This window comes from Pelodiscus sinensis, chromosome 1 (genome assembly GCF_052426305.1).
Source record: "Pelodiscus sinensis isolate ZL-2025 chromosome 1, ASM5242630v1, whole genome shotgun sequence".
NCBI classification, from domain to species: domain Eukaryota; kingdom Metazoa; phylum Chordata; order Testudines; family Trionychidae; genus Pelodiscus; species Pelodiscus sinensis.
Genome location: NC_143052.1, coordinates 54,342,219 through 54,363,933, shown reverse-complemented (window position 1 = coordinate 54,363,933; position 21,715 = coordinate 54,342,219). Strand labels below are relative to the sequence as shown.

The 21,715-nt window shown below is 41.0% G+C and overlaps 1 protein-coding gene across 9 annotated transcripts in view; it reads right to left on the bottom strand.

Annotated features, from left to right (window-relative positions):
- Window positions 1–3,274: 3,274 nt before the first annotated feature.
- The window catches only part of CNTN1 (contactin 1), a 396,144-nt gene continuing 377,703 nt past the window's right edge, over window positions 3,275–21,715 (bottom strand). For all 9 annotated transcript variants that reach the window (XM_075930057.2, XM_075930017.2, XM_075930024.2 and 6 more), the window contains one exon: window positions 3,275–6,086. In XM_075930057.2, coding sequence (XP_075786172.2) covers window positions 6,007–6,086 — 80 coding nt within the window. In that variant the 3' untranslated portion in view covers window positions 3,275–6,006. The remainder of the gene's footprint in view (window positions 6,087–21,715) is intronic.

Genomic DNA, 21,715 nt, shown 5'->3' with positions numbered 1-21,715 from the left:
CCTCAGAGAGATGATTTAAAGTCTTCCTATAAGAGCAAATACTATTTGTTAGAGAATTTCAGTAGTAAGCATCATCGAGCAGTGATTAAAACTTGGGCTTCTATTCAGCAAAACACACACCCTGCCATCAAAGATCTTGACTGCAAACACATATGGGTATAGAATGATCATAATAAGGTTGAAACAAAATGCTCTTCATTTGTGAATCTTTGCATGAAAAGAGAATCAATATCTCAAAATCTGGGATGCAATTTTCTTCACTCCTTTCTGTGGTAGCTCTGTATGCTCAGTACAACTATGGGAATTCAATCGCTAGTGGTGATGGGCTATAAGAAGATAATCCTAGGAATTAACACCTAGGAGTTGGCCCTTTGTGCCAGACTTCCTATGAGAACTTAAAGGGAGACAAGAACAGGAAGTCCACATGCAATATATTTGTACATAAAGATGAAATAGAATAGAACCTCTCTAACAACCCTTTAAGGCACAGAGCCCCTGGCAGGTGTAGGCAAAGCAGAGGAGAGCTCTGCACCAGTGCGAATGACGTGGTCAAAGCTAGGCCACCATGTTGGGAAAAGGAGTATCTTCTCAGCCTCTCCTTGGTGGAGTCTTAAAAGTGGGTAAGGAGTATATGCAAATAAGCTCACTGGGCTTCTGTGGCTATGGTCACCCCCATATCAGGCCTGTGGAAGCTACACTAGCTCTCCGATAACTCTGCAATAGCTATATCTTGGGGCATGGTGATAAAGAGGGGATTGAAAGGCTCAAGTAGAGCCCCCACTTCCAAATATTATGTGAGAGATGGGGAGGTAGGTGGAGGATTGACAGGAAGCTCTGTTAACTCCAATTTTTCTGTAGATAGGACATTGTTTTCAGCTATCATGGGTGCTTCATGGCTGAGCCGTAAGCTAGCTGTGGTGATGTTGGACTAATTCTTTTCTAAGCTACCTCCAGGATAACCTACAGGGATGCCTGATGAGGTACTTTTAAGCCATGCTCACTGTTCTTGGCCAACATTCAACAGCAAACCAATGGGCATAGGAAGTGGAAGGAGAAAGGTTTTTGTAAAGAGACCAATATGAGTTTTAACCTTCTAACAGGATTTCTAGGAACAAAAGTTAGAAAAAACATCCTATGACAAAACAAGCCCTGGCATGATCCCTGTAGCTGTAGAATTCAATACACATATATTATAAAAGATGTATTTTACAAAGTGTAATGGGACAAAATCAATGTTGGGTTTGGTTTGATCTTGGGTACTATTATACTAGAACCTCTAAGTTGTGAAGGCTTGGAATCCGTGGTTCCAGTTTTTGGCCCAGCTCTATAATGTAATATATTTTAAAAGCAGTGAAAATGAATATTATGATTGGGTCTTAAACGCTATCTGAATCTTCTGAAAACTGGTCAAATGATGTGGTAGCAGCATTGCAGACCAAGCAGCAGAGAAGACAAGTGTCTATTTTCCCTCAGTACAATGAAGCTTGAAAACAACCACTAAGAAGGAGCTGCTAAATAAGAGTGCCTCTAGGTGGTCTCTGAGAGAAAGGATTGGCATAATTTGTAGGGTTTGTCAGTCACACTATATCTCCCCCATCCCCCCCCCCCCCCCCAAAAAAAAACAGTAGACCAGACTCATTGCCACTTGAAATAGGGGAGAAGTTTTCAAAGGAATTTTCAAGCCATCCTTCAGGCCAAGCTTGATTAGATTGGATGTAGGGGGAAAAAACACTGAAGAGAAAAAATGGTATGGTTTCTAATTGAAATATGGAAAGTATTATTAGATTGTCACACCTTGCCTGTGTAAGTCTGGCCCTTTTTGTGATTTTCCTTTTTCCTAAGTATTCTTGAAAAATGAGAAGCAGGAAAACAAAAAAAGAGGACTCAAGCATCTTTTGAGAGAAGTGACCAGTCCGTTTGTGTTAGTTATTGCTACTGTCTGAATAAAATGGAAGATTCTGTTGTGGTTCTGATAGTCTAGCACAGACAGTATAGTTCCACTGAAAGGCCCATATGAAAGGTGAAATTACAGGATACTTCAATTTTCAACATTTGTGTATTTTTTACTCCTTCCTACACAGTTACAGAAAAATCTCTTTAATCAGAGTTTTTTTTACAGTTAAGTTGAAACAGAAATTACAAAACAGAATTAAAAAAAAAATACTTGGAATTTTCAAAATTGTCATTGAAATGAACTGAACTTCAGTGTAATGCCTGGTGTCGTTATGTTAATGATAGTTCCTATAGGAAATAAGACATGACACAATCAAACCAGAAACATCAAATTTTGAGCCACAGACTCTCAACTGTGTAAGGATATGAAAATTTTTCTCATCCATTGCCACAAGCCCAGAAGTTTGGAGAACCAAGAAAAATGGGGCAAAAAATGACATAACTTACCAAACAAGAGCAATAGAAACTTCATGTTCCCTTTATCTCTGACCACAGCTCTGAACTTGTCTTGATATATACCATCAGGTCAACAATATAGCTACTCCTTTGCTCATTATTTCACAAAGAAATAAATACTGAATTAGTGATTGGTTCCTAGTTCATCATGGATCATTGGAGATGTCTACTTACTGTGCAAGTGTTAAGAACAATCTTCTTTGACAGATTCCAGCTTTCCTGGAAATGCAGAACTCCCAGAAGTTTCAAGAGAAGAAAATGTAACCAAAATTTGCAAAATGATCAGCAATTTCACTGACAAGGTGATACTTCTCCAAATGGCCACATTTAGTATGGTATTAGTTCCAAACCTTTGAGATGCATTTCACCAGATGGAGCCCTTGTATCTGATTCAGCCTCTTGAAATCAGTGGGATTCAACAAGATGTAAATCAGTGCCATACTTGGCCCTTTTTGATCAGCTTTAGAGAATGGATCTCTTGGTAATAAATCTGTTGGAATAGGAATCATTACTGAACACAGCTGTTCTTCTTGCTTAATCCTTGACACCAGTGCTGCTTCAAAAAATCTTTCAAAATAGAACCCTTCTGTTATTAAAGCTTCACACCATTTTTTCCTTTAGCAAACCAATAAAGAGCCACTGGTTTTTAAAATCTCCTGTTAAAATTCAAGACAGTTGTTACATCTTGAGTAACATTAATACATTTATTTAATTATAATTTATTTTTCATTCATAAAAAGGACAACGCAGGGTCCTGCTCTACCAAATTAAAAAAAAGATAAAAAGTAACTAAAAAAATTCAAATTCATCAGTATTAAGTAATATTAATAAACAAGTCTCCTGAAGTACAAAGAAACAACAAATGTGTCTATCTAAACTTTAATTATGAACCTTGCATTTTAAAGCAGATGATACATTAGTTAGTTTTGCTGACAACAGTTTGAAACTGAAGGTCCCAGTCAAATTTCCACAATTGTGTAAAGCACAAAAATCTGGAATTACCAGGTCAGCATGTGAGAGGTTATAATCTAGCTCATCTGTGTTACAGATTAAAAAAAAGTGGTTTTACATTCCAGATAATTTTCATTCAAAAATTGAACAGTTTTGTTCCTCATATCACATATTAGAAAAGTAAAAGGCAATCATGCATTTGGCAAAAGATTTAGTTGTGGCTGTAGATTATATAAAAATGAGTCAAACTGCATAAAACCCAAAAGAAAATAAAACAATCTTTTGTACAGAAGGCTTACAGAATATTAGTTTCTCTTACACATGAAGACAACTCATTTTTCTTTCAAATAACTATATAGTTTATGAGATTCAGTGGTGCTCTTATAACTTTTGACATTCCTCTATAGGGAAGTTATCACTTTCACCTATTTAAAAAAAGTTTTTCATCTTGGAATAAAGAAATAAAATTAAACTAAAACAGTATTATTGATATTTCTTAATGAAGACATGAAACTTTTACAGTAAATATATAGTACAAAAATTATACAAATTAAAGAAAGGGGTGTAAAGTATTAATAGGCCTATTCTTTCTTCATAGTATTATTATGGACCTCTACAGTATCAGTTCTATAAAGATAAACTCTATCTCTAAATATCTAGCAAGGTTGTGCTAATAAAATATGATTCAAAGCTTATAATTCTTGAAGCATCAGACATTGCACTATTACTTGAGCCAGCTGATTCAATATCACCTTGTTTCTTCAACATTCACACTCAGACTACGTTCCCAGCACACCATGGAAAAAGAAATATGCACGTCTTTAACAACTTAAAAAATCCACTGAAATGGTGTAGACACAGTCAGAACAAAAAGATTCTCAGTCTCCTACTAGACTTTCATTTTTGTAAAAGCCATAGTTAACATTTAGAATCAGACCAGCTGGGATCTGCCTTCCATTTAACATCTTTATATCATTCATTATTATGTCAGACAGGGAAAATAGTCTAAGAACTTTTAAACTCTTATTTACAGGAATAATAGAATAATATTGAATTATTAAAAAGCATATTCTTCCAACTGCAGGCCTTCACTGAAGAAAGGTAAAAACTTGAATCTGTAGCATAAAAAAGTAATCAAAATACTTTTTGTTACTGTGCTACTTTCTTTTTGCCATTTTATTATGGCGAAATGATACAATTTGTATCGACCACACGATCAGTCAATAAGGGAAAGTGCTCAGAAGGAGCTAACCATGCTGTGGCTCTGCAGCTTAAATGTAGTACGAGCCTAGCATGCAAGCAGCCCAGCTCCTACTACATTTAAACTGCAGAGCTGCAGTGGGGGTAGCAGTGGACCCGGCAAGAGCTTGCTCAGTCCCAGCTTGCACTGGGTCCAGCAGCCCCTGTCCATGGGGGTGTCCCACAGGAGAGTTTGTTAGAGGCAGCAGTGCCAGGAGGGAGGGGGTAAGTGGTACTGCAGAGACAGTACAAGGGGGAACTGGCTTTTAAGTTGGATCCCCCAGCGCTGGCTCCTGCTTCCGGCCCTTGCTGCCTCTGATACAGAGGCAGCAAGGCGGGGGGGGGGGGGGGTTACAAGTTTTGAAACACAACTAATTACAAGTTTTGAAACACTAGTTACAAGTTTTGAAACACAACTAAAACATTCTATCATCTGATGTTCCACTGGCTGATTTTTAAACTTTTAACATGCTATTCCACTATCTTGAGGCATAAGGGGAAATCATGCTGGTGTGAAAGCCAGATTTTCACACTTAAAATCAGTAATGACTAAATTATTTAAACAATAATTCCTGAACAGAGTAATAAAAGAAATGGTGTCAAGCTACATATGCTTTCACTGAAGTTCTTTGCATGATAAAACTTAAATAATCTATTACTAAATCACAAATTGCTTGAGGAGCATTTCTTGAAATGTTGGGTTATATGAAGGAGGAGACTGGAAAATCTTTATAATTCAATTTTGTTCTTAATATTCAAAATTAAACTTCCCAAATGCATCTAAAATATTTTTTCTTTAATTGAACTTAGTTTCAAATGCCTCAAAGAGTATTCAATTGCATCAGGACAAAAAGCTCTAAAAATTAATTACATGTTTTTGCTTTGACTGTATCTCTAAAAACCTGAAATTTAAAAAATGATAGGGCCATTCAAAAATATGCAGCACACAAAACATACAGGATAGTACAGACAGACGTAATTACTCTCACATTTACCACACACAATCAACATTTCAATCTCTATTATTTTTCACAATTTGTTATTAAAGTTAAAGCACCTATGTATGGTGATTTTACTTTCACTGTACAGCCTATGTTATTGGATTTTAACACTGTAACTTGCCCCATTGGACCAAATCATGCAACTGTCACAAATCAGCATAAGTGTTTTATAAGGCATATCGGAACAAGTTAAAAATCTTTTATTATTCTTTCAAAAGTTGATTCACTTGATGGAGGAGTTCCTGGATGCCTCAGTCCTCTTAAAGTTCATAGTAAATCAGTAGGGTTATTCTTTAAAGTGTAATTTATTTGGCTTAAGATGGTGCCACAGGAGTCAAAAAGAATTGTAGTCTAGGTTTGAAGGGCGTCCTTTCACTGAGTGAGGACAAGATAAATCTGGAGACATTCAGAATTCCGAGTAGACAAGGACAGCAATGGCCGAGAGCAATAAGCCAAGAAGACCAGGTGATGCACCAACAGAAGCACCTACAAATAGAAGAGAATGCATTTTTGTTTTTATGAGAATGATCACCATAAATTTAGATGCAGGCAGTGATTTAAAGTGAGAGATCTTGAAACCAGTTGGTACATCACAAAATGGCTTCTACCTATTTGGACAATTTAAAAAGTCAGTTTAAAAATAAGTCACCAAAATATTGCTAAGGACTCAGTCTCTCATTCTGTGTGAGCTGTTTATTCAACATGTTTATATGATCAGTAAGGCCATCACACTGGTGTATTTTGGTTTGGATGGGCCACCAAGCCAGGAGGCTATACAAGGAGGCAAAAGGTCAAAATAAATATTTAAACATGTAAAAAGAAAATGAGCAGAGTCTTTGAAATATGAAGAAGCAAAGAGATGCCTCTAGAAATGTTAATGTTGTTATGATCAGTAATAACCCGAGAGCTGTCTCAGAGCCTGGGCCATTTGTTTTCCTGCTGGATTATGAAGTCTAGATGACTAATCTCTAACAGTATGACATGTGTGTATATTTCTGTTACAAATTTTATGTCATCTTTTAAATAAATATTTTAGGACAAAAATATTCAGTGAGTTTACAACCTTTATATAATTTTGCTTTGAAATACCAAGCATAAAAATGATACTATATGTTTTTGTTGTCTCAGTTCAGCCTCCTGTGAACATACATCTACTTTATAAAACCACAACTGGCTCTATCTCTATCCTTGTCCTCAAGTTGAGCAGAAATGAATGGTAATGAAGAACAATCTAGCCTCTAATCCCTTGAGATGGTTCTTATAGGTCAGGGTTGAGGAAAATTAGTTGGGCAGTGTGGTGGAAGTTTGCACTGTTGTGGGTGGTATATTTTGGCGAAGGATAGATGACTTCAAGAGCCCCCATTGCTGTCAATTCCTAACTATCTAGGTTTTTATTCTGTGCTCATCACCATTGTTTCTCAGCATCTAAACTAGTATCCCTCTCAGTGTGTTCATTACATTCTAAACAAACCTAAAAGAACAGGTTACTCCCCACTTTAGTAACTAATTTTTTTGAGATGTGTGTCCATATGGATGTTCTAATTCAGGTGCATGGGCCTTCAATTGGCTATTTAGGGAGCAATGCCTGTTTGTCCCACACATGCATCCTACTCTGCCTTGCACTCTGCAGAGTGACTATTTAGAGCTGCTTTGGTGATTCCTTTCAGTTCATTTTCTACTAGATGGTTCTAAGCACCAAGTTGAGGTCCCAAACCAGGGCAAGATGCGTGACTCAGAAAAATATTCCCCAGCCTCTTGAAAAATGACTTAGAAAAATATTCCCCAGCTTCATTAGGGTCCTTTTGGCAGCCATTACAGCCTTCCAGATGATGAGTTAACACTGAAGAAACCTTTACTAGGAGGCAGTAATAGCACAAAAGGACCCTAATGGAATTCAAAGACAACTTTGACTTTTTCAGATCTAGGGTGTAATTTAGGATCTCGGATAGTGACATGCATGCAGATGAAAGGTGTCTTAGGTCAAATGAGTAACTAAATCTCTTGTAAGTAAGTATTGTGGATAGACTTCTTCCTATTATGTAACAATACTCTTCTTATTTCCTCAGAACAGGTTGTTTCTAATTCTATAAACATCAATCAGACATGCTTCAAGGCCAACAATCCTGAGAATGGAATAAAAAAATTGACCAGGATCCTGAGAGACAAGTGGAGGGATGGCCTCGAGAGTAATTGGTTGACAAGCAGGCAAATGGATAAGATTAAAAAATCATGTATTCCTTGACCAAGTCAGAGCCACTAGGATATCTCTGGCCTAGTATCTTTTTATCTTGATCACACCTTGGATGTTACAGGAGTATGAAGAAATTCATATAACAGACTCAATGTCCAAGAAAGGAAAAAGACTCTCCTCCAAGAGAGGTGGCCCAGACTGCCTATCAAGCAGAACTGGGAATACTGCTTGTCTCTGGCTGTGGTGAACAGGTCTGCCTGCAGGATGCCTCAATATTGAAATATGCAATGGAGTATAAGATGATCTATCTTCCATTCATGATCCTGACAGCAATATTTACCGAGGGTATCAGCAGTGAGATTCTGAATGCCTGGAAGTTAAGTTGCTTAGATATTGACATGATTTTCTACGGATCACTTCCAGAGTCTAACTGTTTCAGCTCAAAGGAAGGGGGATATTGCCCCTCCTTGAGAATTGACATAAAACATGCATGACATATTGTCTATCATGATCTTCACATGTTTTCCTCTGATCAGTGACATAAAATGAAGACTGTAATTTCTGACCACTCTGAGTTCCACCAAGGTGATGCATAGAACCTACTTTTAGTATTTTGCTGGTTGGTGCTGAGCTTGTGCCCCTGGTTCTCAGCACTCTGTGGGAGCCAAGAACTGAGGCTTGAGCACTGTAGCAAGGCAAGATCCCATCCCAACAGAGATACCTCTACTGTTATCATCATCATTAGGAATGGCTGTGAAGGTCTTTCCACCAGTTGAGGGACTTCTTTACAGTAATAGGTACTGAGAGTAGTTCAAGCTGTGTTTGCTTACTGAACAAACAGTTCTGCAGTGCATGTGCAACCTTGCATATTTTATCACAAAAGTCCCAGCTATCATATGCCCCAACAACCAAAGATAGTTTTAAACCAATGCCTGAAGGCTAATTTGAACTAAAATGACTAAATTCAATAAGGGTTGTAAACGTCTGTGTTGGGAGGAAGGCTTTGGAGGCTACTGCTTCAAGGCAGGTTCCTATAAATACCAATCTTTATGCTTGGGATAAGGTGGACTTCTGAATTTTTAACTGCTTCCTCAAGATGAGAAACAGTTCTTTGGCCTTCTGCATTTCCACTGAGATTTCTCCATAGGAGCAAGCCTTTAGTAGCCAATCATCAATATATGGGAATACTGAGATTCCTTTTCTGTGAAAATAAGTTACTACCACTGATACAGCCTTCTAAAATACTCTGGGGGCAGAAGAGATTCCAAGTGGAAGCACTTTGTAATGAAAATGTTTTGACCTGTAGGGAAACATAGGGACCTTCTGTGGGAGAGGTGGGTTGCTATATGGAAATATGAATCTTGTAGGGTGAGGACTGAGAACCAAATCACCTAGATCAAGAGATGGTATTACTACTGCAAGTGTTACCATTTTGAATTTCTGTGTCTTCACAAACCTGTTAAGGAACCTCGGATCTAGAAGGGGTTTCCACTCACTTTTTTTTTTTTTTTTTTTTTTTAAGAACCAGGAATTACCTGAAATAAAATTGGTTCTACAGTGCTAAAGTTCAGGAGTGAACCTACCGTATTTCCCACTTTAGTATGGTGTTATGAAGAGTCCCTGAAGAAGGAAAAGGAAAGGAGGTTGGATGGAGGGAAAGAAGTAAAGTGGATGGAGTATCCTACTGATACGGTCTCCAAAACCCTACATCTATAGTGATATGCTTTTAAGCTTATCAGAAGTGAGAAATGTCTTCCTTGCTTTTGGCTGTGAGTCATTGCAGCTGGTAAGGAAAAAGGTGCAGAATAACTCAAAAATCTGACCACCTCAGCAACATTTGTTTTTGGTAGTAAGAGTTGTTAGTCTGATGTCCCAGAGACCTTATGAGCTCAAAAAAAGAGACAGAGATTCTAGAGAAAGAGACCATCTTATACACAGTCTCTTTTGTTGAACTCATAAGGTCTCTGGGAAACAAAGAATTGAACAAAACAAGGTCTCTGTGCTGTCTGGGAATTAATAGATTTACTAGGTTGATCAAAGCTACTGCATATCCATCTACTTCTGCTGTGACTGACAACACACCTGCTGGTGGACAGTCACAATTAAGCAACACAGTTCAATTTTTGATTGTTTACAAATTATGCATAGAGTAAAATGTTCCAAAATGTATTTGTTGAATGAATTTGAATGGTTAACAAATTTGAGGAAATATGAATATTCTGCAAAGAAAAAAATGTTACAATCCGAAATAAATTATTGCTGGAGATGTACTCTTTCAGCTCCAGTGGGCGATATTCGACACAATTCACTTGGGGTTAAATTAACCTCAGTGCAGCAAACTTATAAATAGTTTAGGTACCATTCCAGTGCTACCATACAATCTCTATGCATTGAGAAAACTCTTATACCCAGTCATGACACTAACAGAACATTGTGAGGAAAATTATAATATTAAGTAGACTTCTGTCATTTCTGTTGGATTACTGAGGCCGATGTCAAGACATACGTATTGGATTAGACCTTCAGTGCAATCCTGTAGTCCTTACTCATATACAATATCCTTGAGCTTTTACTGTAGCTGCGGATGATATAAGTGTGACCTGACAGTCTTAGCAGCTATTTTAAAAATGAGAAAGGCATTAATGTATTTAATACAAAACACTACTCTATGCTGCATAATTTGCCATAGCTGATGAGACCATTTATTTCAACCATTTAATTCCATCATGGATAAACAAAATGGCTGATATTATAGCTTAAATATGTACATACCTAGAATAAGAGATTTTAAATAGCTGCTTACATATGCATTTGATTACCTTTGACTTATAGATACAGAGCACATGCAAACTAATCATATTATGGACAAACCTGGCAATACCAATAGCATACATGCTACAGGGGCAAAACTGAACATCTAGCATCTGATTTAACATCTAATTTAAAATATGAATGTCTGAAGACAAGCCCTTTAAGCATTTATGAATATATACAAACAAATGCATGAATAAATGGAGGACTCTCCATAAAGGCTGGCCATGTATGAACTTGGTATTTACTTTTTCTGACTTGGGACCCATTTAGAAAGAACACAGATTACTTGTATTAATGATCTTATTTATGAATCCAAGTGAAGCCCTATTTCAGTACTACACTATCTGTAACCGTATCCCATCAATTGCAAGTACTGAACACACAGAATGGCAAATTGCAGCCACAGAAGGAGAGGCCAAGTCGAGTCAGCACGCCAGTCATGAGGCCTAAAAGACCACCAATTTGAAATGAAAATATCTTTCTGTTTGTGGATTTGGCATCAAGATATCTAATTTACTGCAAATAAACAGTGTATGCTTGTGTGCGTTATATTCAATTTTCCTACTGGCCCTTAGTGGGAGTGTGGTATTTTACTCATGTCCTCTTCTCATAGCTGGGAAGAATTACAGGCTTGGCGGGATTACTATAAAAACTAAACTCAGCTATGGAAATCTTGAATTCTTTGTTTTCTATTTTAAAACCTAGCACTAGCTTTTCTACGGTGGATAAGGAAATATCTAGAAATGCCCTTTAAATACATACAGAATTTTATTTCTATGATGCATGTTCTGCATTTGGTTAATCCAGTTTTTGCATTCTGTTTTAAAAAGATCTTAGCCATCTAAAAGCCACAAACCACACACACACAGTCAATACAGTTAAGAATTTTCCCTGAAAAAAGTTTTATATCTAAATAAATGAAGGAAGCAGTGTTGGATACATTTTTCTCCAGTGGGATCCATGTGTGTTAGATGAATTCCTGATAAAATCCCACCTATTCATGGTTTTATTCTCCTTACATCTTACATTCCCTGCATCAGTATTTGCCATCCACTTCAAGCAGAGAAAGACCAGAAACAAGTCCTCCACAGTTCAGCTCAATCCTGGGGTCTTGTAGGTCAAGTGGAAGAGAAATCAGTAAGGGTATGTCTACACTACAAAGTTAATTCGAACTAACGGACGTTAGTTCAAATTAACTTTGATAGGCGCTACACTAGCGCTCCGCTAGTTCGAACTTAATTCGAACTAGCGGAGCGCTTAGTTAGAACTAGGTAAACCTCATTTTATGAGGACTAAGCCTAGTTCGAACTTACTAGTTCGAATTAAGGGGTGTGTAGCCCCTTAATTCGAACTAGTGGGAGGCTAGCCCTCCCCAGCTTTCCCTGGTGGCCACTCTGGCCAACACCAGGGAAACTCTACTGCCCCTCTCCCGGCCCCGGACCTCTTAAAGGGGCACGGGCTGGCTACGGTGCCCGTGCCAGGTGCAAGCCTGCCAGCACCCAGCTTGCAGACCCTGCACCTGGCACGGCTCGAGCCAGCCACCCGATGCCCCCCAGCCCTCCCCCTCTTCCCAGGACCAGGCTGGCAGCTCCCGGGAGCTTGCCCGGGACCGCAAGAGGCGGGCACCCGCCTGGTCTAGTGCGGACATCGTGGACCTCGTCCATGACCTCGGCACTAGGCACAGGAAAGCGGCCATCTAGGGCAGGAGAGCTGCCAGCCTGGCCACCCAGGAGCAGGTGTGCATGAAAATCAAGGTGGTCCACTGAGACCCTCGACCCTGAGCTTAGAATGGCCGTACTGGGTCAGACCAAAGGTCCATCTAGCCCAGTAGCCTGTCTGCCGACAGCGGCCAACCCTAGGGACCCTGGAGGGGATGGACCGAAGACAGTGACCAAACCATTTGTCTCGTGCCATCCCTCTCCAGCCTTCCACAAACTTTGGGCAGAAATACCACTCCTACCCCTGGCTAATACCACTCCATGGACCCAACCTCCATGACTTGATCTCACTTCTCTTTAAACTCTGTTCTAGTTCTAGCCTTCACAGCCTCCTGCAGCAAGGAGTTCCACAGGTTGACTCTTTGCTTTGTGAAGAACAACTTTCTGTTATTAGTTTGAAGCCTGTTACCCATTCCTTTCCTTTGGTGTCCTCTAGTCCTTCTATTAAGGGAACTAATGAACTTTTCTTGATGCACCCTCTCCACCCCACTCATGTTTTTATAGACCTCTATCCTATCCCCCCTCAGTCTACTCTTTTCTAAACTGAAAAGTCCAAGTCTCTTTAGCCTCTCTTCATATGGGACCTCTTCCAAACCTCTGATCATTTTAGTTGCCCTCCCCTCTCCCACCCTCTCTCTTCCCCTCTCCCACCTCCTTTTCCCAGTCTCCCCGAGTTTTGTTCAATAAAGAGAGTTTCTATTTTTGACCACACGCTTTCTTTATTTTGTACATCAGGAAGGGGGGCTAGGGAAGGGTAAGTGGAAGGAGGTGAGGGAGAAATGGGGTACGAGCCCCCGATGGGGAGGACTGGGCTAGCTCTGCGGGCTTCTGGGGGTGGAAGCTCTCCTGCAGCCCCCCAATTGCCTCCTCTCCCCAGATGGCAGCCTGCGGCAAGTGCAGCTGGGCTGATGGCCAAGTGCTGTGATGTGCCCAGTGTGGGTCCTCAGGGCACTCCAAGACAGGACTGCTTTGCAAGCGGGGCACCCCTGAGAACTGTCTGTCCGGGGTGAGGGTCGGGTCCTTTTAAGCACAGCCCTCGGCTAGCCTGAGGAAGCAGCTCCACGCTCTAAGTCCTCATCTGATGCCCTGCTGGCACTGCTTCCGGCCATCCTTAACCCCGGTTCAGGGTCCATTTAATGTGGATATGCTAGTTCGAATTAGCAAAACGCTAATTCGAACTAGTTTTTTAGTCTGGATCCGTTAGTTCGAATTAGCTTAGTTTGAATTAACTAATAGTGTAGTGTAGCCATACCCTAACTTAGAATCTGGGTATGCTCTCCAATTAACTTGTTCTGTTTAAACATATGCACCAGTCCTGGAACAGAAGCAATCACTAATAGCATGAGGCAATCCACTCTTCCAGAAATCTCAATCCACATACCAGTACCCAAATCACAGAAAGCTACTCTGTCCCATAAGTTGCTTCTGATACAGAGAAAAAAGAAGAGAGCAAATGCTTTATCACCTGCCATAAAACTTCTCTCAAAGGAAGACTGAATTATAGAAATAATACTGTATTTCTTCAAAAAGTAAAGAAGTTACTAAGAACTCACAAGACCATGTGGTGCAATACTACTGGCTGATGACACTTGCCATAATGTTTTATAAGTTTATATTATTCTCCATTGAAGGATTTCAAAGTATTCTGTGTACCTTGAACATGAAAGATAAAATAAGTATAAAATACTTTTCCAGATGCACAGCCTAAGTCAGGGGTGGCCAACCCATTTAACAAGAGCCAAAACAGGGGCAGAAAAATGCAAAGAGCTGCACCAGAATTGTCAAGTAAAAAAAAAGCCCCCCCAGAACAGAACTGTCGAGCAAAACCAAAAAAAAAAAAAAAATTGTTTTTTTAAAAAAAAGGAGGTTGCCCCTTTAAGACAGCCACCATCTTGGGCATCATTTTTTAAAAACCCTGCACTCCAACCTGGTAAGCACAGGGAAGCCGGGGGCCGGGAGGGAGCCAGTGGTGGTGGGGGCAATTTGGGGGGAGGGCGCAGGTGCAGGTTTGTGAGCCGCACTTTTGGGGGGCAAGAGCTGCATGCGGCTTGCGAGCCATGGGTTGGCAACAGCTAGCCTAAGTCAGAGAAAGAGTTGGTGATTTGCCCCACGTGTGTCACACTATTACTGAATTCATAAACTGGAAAGAAATTCTACAACTCTGTTTCCTGTTCTTTTATAACCAACCGAGACATATTAGCTATGAAGGAGAACAGCATGTTAATTTTCAGCATATAAACGTTAAATTATCAATACATTAGTTATTGGTCTCTGATACAATTAATCCATATGGTAAATTCCTCTTCACAGAGGAGTTTCCTTTTTCTAAGGCTTAGTCTACACTACAGAGCTGACTTATACCGGCCTAACTACATCAGTGTCCACACTGCTGCCTTCCTCCCACCAACAGAAGCGCCCTATGACACTGACATAACTCCATTAGAGGAAAAGGGCTTATGTCAGTATAGTTAGGGTGAGACAGGGTCTGTGTAGACACTGTTTTCTATTTGCATATATATGCAGCCACACTTAAGTTGCCCTCAGTATGTGCTGTGAGTATGTTATGGCCCCCATGGCTTCTGAAGTTTAGAAGTCCTGGTGTACAGGAATAGAACAGTTTTTGGTCCCATGAACTGAAACTCTAAGTGCATTAATTACATAACTACCATCCATTTGTAATAAATTACAAGTTATCGTAAAATGTTTAATGTTTTGTAATGAGACAGACTCCCCTAATCTCTCACATGACATCTCCTAAGATTCATGAATGTGTAACACTGCTATCAGAGCTACATTTATTTATTATGACAGTTAAATGTAAAACTGAACTTTTGTTTTCTTACAGAACAGCCGTCATTTTACCAAAGCTATGTTTATAAAGATGGCAAAAACGTGTGATGCATCTATTTAAATGTAACTAATATTTTCTGTTTGTTACTTTGTTGTCTGAGTCTTATTCCCCACCAGAGCAAGTTGTTTGGTTTCCCCTCAATCAGCTCTTAGAGCTGAAACACCTAAAGTTTGTCATGCTCTCCCTTCTCTTTATTCCTCACTAGTTGAGCACTTCCATATTTGAAAGAAAAACATAATGACCTGATTTTAAAGATGTTGAGCTCCCTAAGTACAGAGAAGCTGTCCCTGAAAATCAGCATTTTAATTTCTGCAATATTTACAAAGCTGTATCAATGTCTAAGGCCTGGTCTACATTTAAAATTTATGAGAAGTTTGAAAAATTCATACCCCTGAGTACCTTAGTTATGTCAACCTAACCCCCCAGTGCTGATGTGTTTAGGAATGTAGTGTTCCTATGCCAATGGAAAAAGCACTTCTGTTCATACAGGCTGTGTCTACACTATGAGGTTATACTGGTAGAGCTACAGTTACAGCTACAGAGCTACAGTCCCCCCAAGTCTCACTGCACTAGGTTTTCCCCAGGACAGGGGGCACATAACCTTAATCCTGATTGGTTAGGCTTTGGTTTCAGCTTCAGCCCTGGGCAGTAGGCTTTAGTATCAGACTTGTGGGGATTCAGGGCCAACACTTGGCTTGGCAACCCCTTTGAAATAACAACATGACCCATTTGGGGGGCCTAACCCATAGTTTGAGAACTCCAGTTCTAAGCGTTCTATAGTGCTTACTGAACATGAGCAAGAGTTGCTATGCAGTTCTCTTGTTAAACTGAAAGTCTGAACTGGCCTTCCTTACCCATATCAGAGCAAGGTTAGGCAACATAGAGATAAAATGTCTGTCTCATCCACACTGTAGTTTCCACCATTGATATTACTGGTGGAACCTAATGAGCCCAAATTAATTTAGCATCCAAAAATCCAACATCGATATGACTACTATCTTCCACACCTGGAATACTAAAAAGCTTTTAAGGTTAGAAGGTAAGGTCTACTTTTCTCTCAGGCATAATGTAACTGTTAAGGTTATAGGTGTAAAGTCTAGTCAGTGCAAAGGCTTGAATAAATTCCTTAATTTTTAGGCTCAGAGGAAAAGGGAGGTTACAGTTTTTCTGATCTCAGGCTGGAAGTGGGGAAATAAGGAGCTGTTTTTGAAGATAAGGGAAAAATCCCACTGCCTCTCTCATGGGAGGAGGGAAACAAGTGAAGACAAATTTACAAGAACAAGAACCTTTTGGGGATTAAGTTTGATTTGCTGTTGCTCATCTGATTATCCTCAGAGAGGGGGAATACCCTCACAACGTGCATTGGTTGAGATCATGTCATGGGAAATAACTTACTTGAAATGGAGAGAAATCTTATCTCAAAGGAGGCTACAAACTCCTACAGAAGATGATCCCAGCTCATTATTGGGATGAGTTAATTTTAACTGGCAACTGCTTAAAGTCATTCTGTGAGATATTGGTGCTTTCAAAGTTGATAGCAGCAGTATTTCTCCTGAAGTGCTGGGATATCTTTGAAATGATAAGGTGCTAAAATAAGATGAAAAAGGGATTTTTTTGACATTATACAGTATTATCCCCTCAGACAGACAATCAGCCTCAATGCCTGCAGAGAAATGTCTCATCAGCAATTTCTCAAACCACAAACTGAGCATGGAACAACAGAGAAGTGTTTAGGGAAAGTTTAAAAATATCTGGAGTAGAAGGCTTATTGTTAGAGAGGATGTTCTCTATCGGATGACCAAAAAAACCCCAAAAAATCCAAGTAAATCTGAATAATTCTCTTGCCCCTTTAGTCTACCAAAGGCCTTCTGTTTCTACTTACTTACAAACCCGGCCTCACAGCTCCCTCCCAGAGCAGCCTTCTCTGCCCCTCTAGGTTTCTTCTGTCTTTGTGGACCCTAACTTAGGCCTCCCCGCAGGAAGCTATTCTGGTTCTCTCTGTAGGCGAATCCTGTCTGCTTTAGTGTCTCTCCCTGGATACAGGAACCAGTTCCTTAGTCTGCTTACTGCAAGGCCCTCCCAGAAAGAGGAAACACCCCATTTCCTGTCTCCTGAGTGTTTCCCATCAGTTTAGCTTCCTCAGTTCTTTATGAGGCCTAGCTCTGCCTCCTCTGGACAGGAGGCAATTAATCAATCATTTGCCCCCATAAGGTACAGAGTAGGGATATCAAAGCTTATGAAGCTATATATATTTGTTAGTCTCTAGGGCTGTGTCTCCACTGGCACCCTTTTCCATAAAAGGGATGCTAATGAGACACTTCGGAATTGCAAATTCCGCGGGGGATTTAAATATCCCCCGCGGAATTTGCATGAACATGGCTGCCGCTTTTTTCTGGCTCGAAGGTAGGAATAAGGGATTTCCGGAAAAGGGCTTATTTTCCGCAAGATCCCGTCTAGACTGGCGCTTTTCTCCGGCAAAACCCCGAGCCGGAAAAAAGTGGCAGCCATGTTCATGCAAATGCCGCGGGGGATATTTAAATCCCCCGCGGAATTTGCAATTCCGAAGTGTCTCATTAGCATCCCTTTTACGGAAAAGGGTGCCAGTGTAGACACAGCCTAGGGGTACGTCTACACTGCAACTCTATTTTGAGATACCAGAGTATCCCTGAAATAGCTATCCCACATCTTCACAGCAAGCCCATTATTTCACGCATGCTATTCTGACGTCCCTGTAAATCTCATTCTATAAGGAAGGGACGTTTTGGAATAGCACTTTATTTCAAAATTTGGCGCTGCGTAGACAGCGCTAAATGCTGAAATAAGCTATTTTGAAATAGCATTGAAATAAGATACGCAATTTGCGGAGCTCAAATTGCATATCTTATTTTGAGTTAATGTGCAGTGTAGATGCACCCTAGGGTGCTACAGAACCATTCATTTTTAAAGTTACAGACTAACATGGCAACTCCTCTGAGTGGTTAGCCCGTAGCCCTCTGAGTGGCTACCTCTCTGAGTGGTTAACCAATTAACTGGTAAGCATCTCCTAGTAAGGGTGATACTTACTGGTTAACTGGCAGCCTGGCTGGGCTGGAGCACCATGCCATGGGGGGGGACACTCCCATGCAGGTAGGTTGGAGGAGAGTCCCATCTCTGGTATGTTGGGGTGGGCCTTGCCCGACCGGAGCAGCCCCCCACCTGGAGCAGCCATCCATTCCTGCCCAGTATCCAAATTACATTTCTCTAAACTAGAGGCCCCTGCCTGCCCCCTGTTTAAATGGTTAACTGATTAAAGAGGATTTTTCATCCCTAGTGAAGAGCATGACTAATTGGGGTTCTTTCCTTTGTTTTTTTTGCGGGGGTGGGGGTAAGTCCAATCACAGTATTTTGTTCTATAATGTCATACACAAATCATGGATAGGGTTTGTGGATGTGTACAATGCACTGGGTTACTGTTCTGTGTGTCTGTAGAGATATTTCAATTCTATAATGGTGATCAACTACATAGCAAAAATCATTGTTGAACAGTACTGCACCACCTCCATTGACAGAGTCCCTGCCTCTACCAGGAACTCCTACATCATCAAAAGGCCAAAGGAACAGCTACCTAGCTTTGGCCCCACATCACCTCTGGAGTCAACTTAAAAGGTTTTTGTGTGGTGTGGTTCCTTGGGCCATTCCGGGGGCACCCTGGACAGCCTAATATTTGTGGTGCGGTGGAGGGTACTGCACACATGCTGAGTGGCTGTTCTTTTTGCGTTGGGCTCCCCAGGGATCTTTTCAAGATGAACACTACTGACTCAGAGGCCATTAAACGGCTTGAGATCGTTTAGCTCCTCACGATCCCCACCTACCATTGCCCCCACAACCTTGCTCATACATAATCACTATGTATAAGATATAATGGTGAATGAGGGCATAGTTGCTCATATTTTGTATTGTGTTTCTATCTTCTATAGAGCTACAGAATATTTTTGAAATTATTAAACAAAAATAGAATATAAAAATGTGTTTAGCATTAGGTGATTTGGGTGATTTGTTTGTCCCACTGTGCTAATCTTTCCTTACTATTTGGTAGGCAATTTTAAGCCCATATGCCAAGTAAATGATTTTTTTTTTTGCAATGGCATCTGGCCTGTGGACACTGTTGACTGGTTGGCTTTTCTGCTATTGACTCTGGCCTTATTAGAGACATGGGCTGCCAAAATAAGAGTTTGCTTTTTACTCTGGGACAAACGAGAACATTTTCAATGGTGAGACAACTACTCAATTGCCTGTAAGTGTAAATTGTCCTGTCAGTCACCCACTAGCCAGTATACCTTCTGCCCTGTTAAATATAGCCTCTTATGGCAGAGAGTTAAGTAAAGTACATAGGTGCTGTTTTGGAAATATGTTTATTCCTATTTCTAAGAGAGTAATGCAGCTATCAATGATAGTTGCAGAAGCAATCTTAGGATGTTAGAGGCCACTGTGTGATGAAGGAACCCATGAAGAACTCCTATTTCTATTTCACACATATTGTGGGGGTTTTCTTTACAAAATAAATTAATGAAAAAAAAGGCCAGGAAGTTGCAAATGCAATCCAGTAGGAAGCACAGACAGGGAACTCTTCAGCGCTAAAAAAGGTAGTTGAAGAGTTATTTAGCAGGATAACTGTCTGCTGTATTCAGGGAAACAGGATTTGGTGTACATTCTTGGTAGATTGCACAAAGCACATACCTGATTTACAATATAGCACCAATATCTCATTATAATGAAAATAATATAAATAGGCCCTGAATTTTGATTAAACAGTCAGGACAAATGGGCAACAGTACAATATAAGCATAGCTGAATCAGTACAGGCAGTCCCCGGGTTACATACAAGATAGGGACTGTAAATTTGTTCTTAAGTTGAATTTGTATGTAAGTCGGAACTGGTCCATATTGTAGGGGAAACTCTAGCCAAACATTTCTCCAGAGCTCAGTTTTATTCTCCCACACCTCACTTCCCTCAGTCCTTTATTCTCAAGCTGAGGTGTCTGCTGAGAAAAGCTGCTCCGTGTCTCCCTGGTTTGCTGGGGGGAAGCAGCTAGTGCAGGGTTGCCTCACCCCGTTGGTAAGTAGGGATCCGATGTAAGTCGGATCCATGTAACCCGGGGACTGCCTGTATTAAAATCAACAGGATTTTTTCCTACTGTTCGCTAGAATAAACATGGCCTATATCAGTGGTCCCCAACCGCTTGGGGTTGCCGGGCGCCAGGGGGCGTGGCCGTTCGCCAACCGGGCGCCGGGGGGGGGCGGGACCCCCCCCCCCCATAGCCGCATTCCGGGGCCGGCGCTCTCCCCTCAAGCGCCGCGCGCCCGGGGCCGGCGCTCTCTCCCCAAGCGCCGCGTGCCCGGGGCCGGCGCTGGCGCTCTCTTCCCCCCCCAAGTGCCGAGCACCCGGGGCCGGCGCTCTCTCCCACAAGCGCCACGCGCTTGGGGCCGGCGCTCTCTCCCCCCCTCCCCCAAGCGCAGCGCGCCCGGGGCCGGCGCTAGCGCTTTCTCCCCCCCCCATGCGCCGCGGGGGGTGAATCCGTGGCGCCCCCAGGGCCGGCGCTCACAGTGCGCCACGCGCCCGGGGCCAGCTCCGGCACCGCGCATGCGCCACGTGCCCGGGGCCAGGCCAGCCCTGAGCACTTGGCTGGCTCCGAGAAATGCCCCCGCACGGGCCTATATGAAGCTAAAGGAACTGCCTCTCTATTCCTCATGTTTTGATTTACATCTTTAGTGGAAACCTTGCTTGCACAGCAAATGATAACTATTATTTTTTCATGTCTAGGATCTACAGCTACGTACATTAAGCCTTCTGCAAAGAAGCTAACAATTTGCTTATTTCCTACTTCTTAGAATAAAAAAAAAACAAAATAGGAAAACCAAAAGTTCTCAAAGATAAGGAAGCAAAAATTGTCAAGACAACAGGCAAAAAAAAAAGTTCTGGGGCTACAGTGTGAAATATTTTTACTAGCTTGAGATCTATTTCCTATGGATATATTGAAATTTCCTTTAAACTTTCTAATAAAGTAAGATTTTTTTAAGTGTGACCATGGGAGCTGTGCACAGTACTGCTGTATACTGTATTATCATAAGTACAACATGCTATGCTAACTCAGTATTTTATGTATTAAAGTCCTAAAAATCTCATTTTCAAGCCATTTCCAATGCAATGTGAAAACCTCTCACTCCAAAAAAACATGTAAGAAGCACAAATATTTCAGGCTTTTTCCTCACATACTTTGCAGAGACAGAAAAGCAACTTATACTACTGTTGTTAAAGCTTTTTACCAGTCTAAATTTCACTAGAGAAAGTACCAGTTCGGAGGCAAGATGAACTTTATTTTGGGGGAAACAGAAAAACTATTTGCGTGCAAGTGGGATGTGGGCAAGTGATGTCCTATATCATCCCTCTCAGAAGCTTCTCATCAGGCCACACATGAGTGAGATGTGCCAGCCTGCTGGAATGTTCATCAGATACTTTTGCAAGACTAAAACTACCACAGATTTTTCACACCCCACTTAACAC